Genomic DNA, 9364 nt, shown 5'->3' on the forward strand with positions numbered 1-9364 from the left:
CAAGTTTCTATGCAGAAAGACATAATCAGGAAAATCATTTTGGGGCGCTCGTGAAAACGATCCCAATTTTAGTACAATATTGGAAAATCCAATTTTGGGGTGCTCGGGCAAATTATTCAAGACGTAATGTGTAATGATACAAAAAGATTCTATGCAGATAGACATAATCAGGAAAATCATTTTGGGGCGCTCGTGAAAACGATCTCGATTTTAGTACAATATTGGCAAATCCAATTTGGGGCGCTCGTGCAAATTTTCCAAGAAGTAAGGTATAATGATAATTTTACTTTGGGGCGCTCGTGAATACATTTGAGGCGCTCGTGAAACGTAATTGGGGCGCTCCAAAAAAAAATTTGGGGCGCTCGTGCATGGGGCGCTTTGGCTTTGGGGCGATACGACAGTAACCCTACCCGGATAAATCAGTAAAACCTCTATGCATTGCAGTTATCCCATATGGGAAAATTCAGTTATCCCATATGGGATAACTGCATGCACATTATTTCATGACAACACATTTTAATGTGAAAAAGCACAGGGTACCATCATGGTACATAATATATATAAATGGGAGTATTTTAGCGATCATTCAATAATCCATCTAGAAAGGCCAATGCAATAAGACAATTAATTTCACCGATCCGGAAACTGGGTGGTTTTGAGAAAATTTCACCACACTCAGACATATTAATTTCCTCGCATAAAATGATGACGAAATTGCATGTGTAATGACATCACTTTCTGTCTATATCTTTCGCGGTAAACATCGACACTTCGAGGATAACCTCACCATTAGCGCATCGGGGGTCCTTCGACAGCCTATTTCGTACTTTTCTTTGTGTTAAGTGGAATTGCACGAATCAATTTTAATCATCGTCGTCAACGGGGTTTAAGATGCAGAATTGTTCATGTTGGTTCGTCCGACATATGGTACATATGTAAGGACTCAAGATTAAAATCCAAACCTACAAAACTCGGAAACCTATTGTCTTCTGTTCAACGTGCATGGTCTTCTACCGGTATATTCTGTCCGCTATCTAGTCGTTTCCTATGCATTGCTAAAGATGTTTTAATGCACAATGTTCATTAAAAGTAAAAATTTATCGGGGTTTTAAATTCTATCTTGTCACTTTGACGCTATTGACCGCAATAAATGATTTATAGCTAGTCCGTCACGTGACAAACTTTTGCACATTTTCTGAATATGGTGCAAGGTTGGTGACGTCGACATCAGGGCCTTTAATGGATATTTTTTATTGTGCGTTAAGACAAATGTTAAGCGATGTCAAGTTAAATACTAAGGCATTTATTAGCTAAACCATAGGTTTAAACAGATATTTAATTCATAGTTTAACTGTTTTGTGGTGTAATGTAAATTATACCATGGTTTGGGATTCGCGTCCCCGGGTAACCTCACTCGACTTCTTCGCGTGAGGTTAAACGCGGGGTCGTGAACCAAACCATGATATTATTTACATTATTAACATTACACAACCAACAGTTAAAAATGTGTGGTATACATGTCCATGTAATTATTACTTAAATAAACAAATAACTATAACTTGATGTTTTTCTGTATTTTCTTGTAGTGGTAATGGATACAATAGCTAAAAGTTTGAAAGAAGATTATTTTACGTGCATTATATGCTATGAACTATTTGAAGAACCCAAAAGCTTGCCATGTCTTCACACATTTTGTGAGGGTTGTCTGGAAATATTATTGAAACAATCGTCTAAGAAAACAGAATTGACTTGTCCAACATGTCGAGAAACTGTTTCACTGCCATCTGGATCGGTGTCTTGGTTGAAAACAAATTTTACCTTCAAGGACATAATCACTAGATTGTCTTCCTCTAGAAAATCCCCGTTAACACGAGTGTGTTCTTTCTGCATTCTTCATTCAAAAAAAGTGGAAGCTACTCACAAATGCATAACTTGTCTCGATCTGTTGTGCTCCTATTGTGTACAGAATAGGCACGTTTTTACCAGACAGACTGCGTATCATAAAGTTGTAAATCTGAACGATTATTTGGCGGGAAAGTACAAGAAAGAGAAAGAAAATGAAATACTATGTGAACGACACCACGAAAAAATACGATTCTTCTGCCCGCAGTGTTTACTTCCATTATGTAGTGAATGTGCTCTGATGGAGCATAGAAATCATGAATATGTAACCTTTGCCCAGGCAAGAAATATTATAAAGAAGGAGGTGCAGAAAATTATAAAAATATCAGAAGAAAAAGAAAAAAAATTAAAACAGGCACAACAAAGCTTATGTTCAAAATTGGAAGAAGTATCATCAAATAAGGTTTCCATTCTGGGTGTTGTTGATTCAACATTTAAGGAAGTTCAATCTAAGTTATGCGAACATCGTCAAAGAATTGAAAATCAGATTCAGAGACAGTCCAATGCAGAGAAGGAAAAAATTGAGGTCTCTATCAAAAGGAATTTGAATTTTCAAGAGAGCTTAAAAGAATCGGTTTCGTTCTGTGAGAACATTCTTTCTAACAGAAGTGATTTGGAAGTAGTTTACTTTCTTGACGATATGAAATTGTAAGATTTTTTTCGTAGTAAGAAGGCAAAAAACATTTTTTAATACAATCAAACATTGTTTTCACCAGCAGTCTTTTTTTAAGCGTTAAATTATCAAAGTGAATGGCGGGAAGAAGATGGGGAAATAAGATAGGGCAAATGCCCATTCGGTTTCATCGTAAAATACTATTTTGAATTTATTTTATCAATTAAATCAATTCAAATTTATCATAATACAAGTTTGCAAAAGCACAAGTTCTAAATAAATTCAGTTTTAATTATGTTTAACAAACGATAGAGAAAATATATTACCTTAAATTTCGGTGGAATCGAACCCACAACATAAAAACCATTCTTATAGAAGGTTATCTAATGTCTGGTGCTCTAACTTCTGAGCCATTTCATACACAACAAAGTAGATTGTTTAAATATTAGGCGTACCTTGAACTTTGGCCACGAATTTACGGACTTGAATTATTTTTTTCAAAACGTTCAATTGTTGAGATACAAAATGGTATTTTTATGGTATAGTGGGTCATCTCTCCACGTTTTTGTTGATTGAAATCGGTTTGTTTTTCATAAAACTTAAATCAGTCTATGAGAAAAATATGGAGCAGAGACTCACTATATAATAAAAAAGACCTTGAAGTTGTAAAAAAAATGACACTATTGGAAGTTTTGATATACGTATACGCCTGTTTGGGTCAACATATTCCACGTATTGAACATGTTTTTAAAAGGTTAAAAACCGATGATATGTTAAATATTTATTGTTTTAAATATATTTTTTTAAATATCAGATTTATTGATATTTAAATTTTTCGGTATCTTTTCCGTCCGTGCATAGATATTTTACACGCCTTATCCACCCATCCCATCTTCTTACACTAAAGCTATTATCTGTCTCTATAGTTTAGTTTCCTATTAAAGGGAAAACATTAAGACTTTGTAATTGAATGTCATGATTCAAAAACAGTTGTAATGGTTACTTTAAATTTTGATAATAATAAGAAAACAGATATATTGCTTTGGTTTTTTTTTTTAAGTCGTACATTATGTTACACGAAGTTAATTTAAGGCGTCTATATTTTTATTAGCTGCAAATTTGTCAATGATAGTTGAGATCGCAATATGCCTCGATCTATGAATATGATTTTAAACATTTCATCCAGTGTTCTTACTTTTGGTTTATTGCCCGACATGTTTTTCACTGATTGACTGCGCAATAATTAGCATCATCGATGTCACATATTTGTGACCTCAAACAATCAGAGTTTTGAAATAGGAAAAAGAAAGATATTTGCAGTGTGCTTTTTTTTTAAAATTTTTTTTTAAATGTGACATTTTAACAATTTTAATTTTTGGTCTTAAAATCATGTGTAGGCACGTGCCTTAACGAGGCCGAGTACAGAACGAGTACGCACGCTTTCGAGCAGCGTTTAATTGTATTGTGACGTCATCTTTTTGCTTGGTTGACGCCATGGCGTGATAGTTTCAACTGCAGATATTCAGCGAAAATTGTTGAAAATATCTCGCTTGATGCGTAAAAATAATGTTATATTGTGGAATAAACATAAATGTCTCGAAGTATAAGCTATATTTGGGCTCGCGTCGAAAACGTGAAGAGGGTTCAGCAAGCCTAGCCCTCTGTCAAGTTTTCTTAACCCGCCTAAATATAGCTTAATTCATATATTTCAATACAATAACCATGTATTTTATATTAATGACCCTTAATATGTGATGTTATATATTTTTTTATTACTTAAATATGTCTGAATGTTTTAATAATACTTTATAGATAACCTTTTCCGCCTTTGTCAAATAAAAAATAGCCATTATCTGACGAATCTGGGAAATTGGGCATACAAAAATCAACTTTGATAAGACCCCTGGAACAAACCAGGAGGTAAAAGGGTTTTTTTTTATTTGACCGTTTGATGCCTTTTAGCAATAACTTTAATATGTAGAACAGAAAAAGAAATCCCTAGGGCAGAAGTTTTGAAAAAATGTAAAAAATATGCAAAATTGATACATTTCAAGCAAAATCCCATAGGGTCCTATGTTAAAGATTAACAAACTTTGAGATGACCCCCTAAACAAACGGTGTGGTAAATGTCTTATTTTTTAATCTTAAAATAATAATTATATCAGTAGAAATTCATGTAAAAAGTTTCATCCAAAAATCTAGGGCAGAACAAATTAGACCCGGCCTCGTTAAGTGCCTAACGGCAGCTACGCCACTGGAAACTGTATATAAAAAATATGGAAACCAAATAAAAATTGTGCGTCACCATGTCCCTTGAAATAAATGAACGCAAATATGATGAATAACTAAAACTAAAATAACTAATCCTGTGACATGTATTTACTTTGACCCTGTATAATCATACCAGTATGATATAAGGAATAAGGAATCATTCTTTGAGTATTATGAGGTGATAATTTTGGTCGGGCGTGATCAAATCCAATAAAGCCAGTAAGGTCGGACATTTTTGAAAAATTATTTCTGTATATAAATTTCTTTCAAAAACTGCCCTTAAATGAATATATTTAGAACAGCTGGATAAAAATTAAAATCCTTCTTCATATTGCTCCAGTACGAAAGCCTAGTGAGGTCAAATATGAATGTTAAAAAAAATAATAAAATGTCGTTATAACGAGATAAAAGTCGTTATAACGAGATAAAAAGTCGTTATAACGAGATAAAAAGTCGTATTAACGAGATAAAAAGTCGTTATTACGACTTTTTTAAGTCGTTTTAACGAGATAAAAAGTCGTTATAACGAGATAAAAAGTCGTTATTACGACTTTTTTAAGTCATTATTACGAGATAAAAAGTCGTTATAACGAGATAAAATGTCGTTATAACGAGATAAAAAGTCGTTATTACGACTTTTAAAAGTCGTTATAACGAGTTTAAAAGTCGTTATAACGAGATAAAAAGTCGTTATTACGACTTTTTTAAGTCGTTATAACGAGATAAAAAGTCGTTATAACGAGATAAAATGTCGTTATAACGAGATAAAAAGTCATTATTACGAGATAAAAAGTCGTTATAACGAGATAAAAAGTCGTTATTACGACTTTTAAAAGTCGTTTTAACGAGATAAAAGTCGTTATTACGACTTTTAAAAGTCGTATTAACGAGATAAAAAGTCGTTATTACGAGAAATTGCTATATATATACCGTTATACATCTTTAAGGTAAAGGAAATACCAATGGAATATTAAAGGTGTGATAATGGAAACTGAAGAACTAGTAAAACGGTATTTTTACCTTGGTTTGTCAAATGCGGAAATTCTAGCCTTTCTTGCCTTAACTCATCATATTGTCATTAGCGTTTCAACCTTAAAGCGCATCCTACGGCGTTTAAATATGAGAAGAAGAAAAGATTATAGTGATCTATTGGATGTTGCGATATTCATTGCCCAGCAGCAGCAGACTGCTGGAAAACTACATGGTTACCGTTGGATGCATCTCAAATGCTTGCAAAATAATCTACGTGTTCCAAGAGACAGTGTATATGAAATAATGAAGTTACTAGACCCGGGCGGGATGGCAGCTCGAAGAAGGCAACGTTTAAAAAGACGCCAATACGTTAGTAAGGGACCAGACTTTGTATGGCACATTGATTCATATGACAAATTAAAGCCATATGGCATAGCTATTAACGGATGCATCGACGGATTTTCGCGAAATATAATGTGGCTAGAAGCTAGTACAACAAACAGTGATCCTAAAGTAATCGCTTACTACTTTATTCAAGCAGTTCGACGGAAGAAAGGTGTTCCAAAACGAATTCGAACAGACATGGGAACAGAAAACACCCATGTTGAACAGATGCAAGTTTTTCTTAGACGTAACCATCAGGATGAATTATCAGGACAAAAAAGCTTTCTTTATGGAAAAAGCACACATAATCAGAGAATAGAGTGGTTTTGGGGATGTTTGAGAAAAAAAGTAGGACAATTTTGGATGGATCTTTTCCAAAACCTATCCAGTGATAATGAAAGTACGTCATTTTGTGGTACCTTTCTCGACAAAAGCTTAATACAGTTCTGTTTCATCAAGCTAATTCAGGTAAAATTTAAATATCTCTCTTTTCCCTCTCTCTCTCTCTCTCTCTCTCTCTCTCTCTCTCTCTCTCTCTCTCTCTCTCTCTCTCTCTCTCTCTGAGTGTTTGTTGAATTATTAAGTTATACAACTAAAAGGGATCAAACTCGTAAGTGGGCGGTTAGTTTCTGAGTTTTGTAGGCCTAGGCTAGCACTTCTTAATTTTTTTTTGACAGAAAGACCTGGACGAGTTGGCAGCAATGTGGAATACCCACACTATTTCGTCGAGTGTTAACAGGCTTCGCGAAGGAAATCGTCCACTGATGATGTATACTTTGCCTGAGCTGTTCGGTTGTGAGAACCAACTTTGCCCTGTTAATACACACGAAGTTAACTTGTGTGAAGAAGAAACAACCCCAAAACCAGAACACCCATGTGATGACACTGTTAAAGAACTCTGTTTCGATATAATGGAGGAAACTGGAGATGTCATGCCAGACAATGCATTTAGTGCCAAAGAGTTGTACTTAAGTCTTAGAGATGCGATTCTTGAACAGCTATGAACTATTGTGACTTAATGATTGTCTATTACAATGACAAACGGAATTTACTTTACTGGCTCGATAGAACTATTTAGAATGACATAATTGCAGAATATGAGGAGTTTATATAAAACATTTAAATAAAATGGCTGACAATTCACATATTTCAATTGCCTAATGAATTTCATATTAACGTAAAACTTTTTTGTCTGTAAAGGTTTGGGTATTGTTAACATATAATTTTTCTTTAATATATTAAATTCATATAGTATGGCGTTTTAAAGCTAATTAAGAAATGAACTCAATTTCTACCCAAGTTATACGAGTATTTACGCTTTATAATCCGCGAAGCGGATAATAAAAAAGCGTAAATTGCTCCAACCCAGGTAAACTCGTATAACTTGGGTAGATAATGAGTTCATTCCTTATAATTTAATTTTCTGTAATTAATTATACGAATTGAGTGCGTTTTACTTTTTAAAATGATAATTACCTCTTCAAAATTCAAACGTAACGTCAAGCGGATTAGTACGTTTTTGACGTTGGTACATTGTGACGTGTCTTGTGACAAGCAAACCAGGTTATACAAATTTAACAAAAATTTTCTATCCAATCAAATGCTTCGTTACAACCAGAATTTATATATATATTAATTCTAGTTGTAACGCGCTTTCTGATTGGCTAAACACACAGAAAAAAAATAATTTATTTTGTATAACCTGGTTAGCTATGTAGCCACCCCTCTTGACAACCCCATTTTCACGCGCGTGTTACAGTTTTTATTTAAATTCAAATTTTAAATAATTTCTATCTTTTACAATTAATATTTTTTTAATCTATTCGCGGATTATAAAAAAGCGTGCACTGCCTCAAACCAGGTTATATCGGATAATCTGGGCAAAAATTAAAATTATTCCTTAAATAATTGTTACTTTGACTGTTGCTGTAATAATAACTGGTATATAGCACCCCCCCCCCCCCCCGCCCCATTTTCTATAACGATTATCACGTTGTTCTATACTTTTGATTTTTTTTCCTTTTTCAGCATTGTCAAAATGATATATTCACTCCTTTTTGCACATTGATATTTAGTTGATATTATGCATGCCCTCTCTGTAAGGAGGAACAAAATATTGAATGAGAAATTCGAAAACTGGTCATACACATTTTGTTCTGTAATTTACATACATGTATAATATATGAATTATAAAATAAGCACACAAGAACAATCTTTTACATTTTGCTTTAATGAACAAACCAATACAAAATATCATCAGCTTCCCGACAAAGATATTTGAATGTTAAAGAACATCAAACAACACATAATCAATGTGAAAGGTTCTGATGTACACTTATTATGAAATGACATCATAATCTACGTACTAGTAGTTTTTAAGTGTGTCTTATAATTTGCAAACTTTAGATCTATTAATAATTATTGGCTGTATTTCTTATATCAATACACAATTCCCCTGTTCCCTACTTATATACATGTACACATGTACAAGAAAAATATAGAATTACATTTTTATGAAATTAATGCTGATATCATAAAAAATCTAAACAAAAACTTTGTTACAAAAAGAATTTAAAAAGAAACAAAACTGAAATTAAGGCTTCTTAAAACTGAGCATACAAGTATTTCCTTTCATGCTTCTTTTCATAAAACACATAAAAAATTAAAGATCAAAGTTAAAAGATTTACGATCTGTTTCGCTTTTAGCAACACATATTCGCCAGTGTAAATATGTACTGCGCATGTATTGAGGCATTTCAAATAATGTCCATTACCCATACATTTGCATTTAGAACTGCCAAAAATTCCGTCCTAAAACCTGGAAAATTTTCGTATGTTTTCGGAATTTCAAGCAAACACGAGCAAGTATGAGCAACAGGGCGGCGCGCCAAACCTTGAACGTTCACAAATGACACTTCAATTTTGTCTTTAAGCAGCAAGTCAGACCCGGTGCAGAATCTCATGAATTTTTTCAAGGTAAAAATGTCAAGCTCTCTGACAAATCGACGTACATGATTTGACACAATTATTTCCTCCTGAGACATGGTTTCGGGGAACTTCAACAACGCTAAAACTTTCCTGGTTGTTGGAAAAAGACTTTCGTACATTGATTTCAGCTTATCTTCTGGAATGCCAAGTTTCTTAAGATAAGGACTGATACAGTCTATGACAAACATAGAAGATTGAATCAGTTCTTTATGTGCAATTTCTTCCAAAATCTTG

The 9364-nt window shown here is 33.5% G+C and overlaps 1 protein-coding gene across 1 annotated transcript; it reads left to right on the forward strand.

Moving 5' to 3' along the window:
• Positions 1–1591: 1591 nt before the first annotated feature.
• On the forward strand, positions 1592–3859 carry LOC136269806 (E3 ubiquitin-protein ligase TRIM56-like). Its single transcript, XM_066065055.1, has one exon. The coding sequence runs from the start codon at positions 1592–1594 to the stop codon at positions 2552–2554; it is 963 nt and encodes a 320-aa protein (XP_065921127.1). The 3' UTR covers positions 2555–3859.
• Positions 3860–9364: the final 5505 nt, after the last annotated feature.

This window comes from Magallana gigas, chromosome 7 (genome assembly GCF_963853765.1).
Source record: "Magallana gigas chromosome 7, xbMagGiga1.1, whole genome shotgun sequence".
In the NCBI taxonomy this organism is placed as follows: domain Eukaryota; kingdom Metazoa; phylum Mollusca; class Bivalvia; order Ostreida; family Ostreidae; genus Magallana; species Magallana gigas.

What these genes read in the sequence shown, in the direction of transcription:
- LOC136269806 (XM_066065055.1), top strand. Translation starts at nt 1,592, where the DNA reads ATGGATACAATAGCTAAAAGTTTGAAAGAAGATTATTTTACGTGCATT.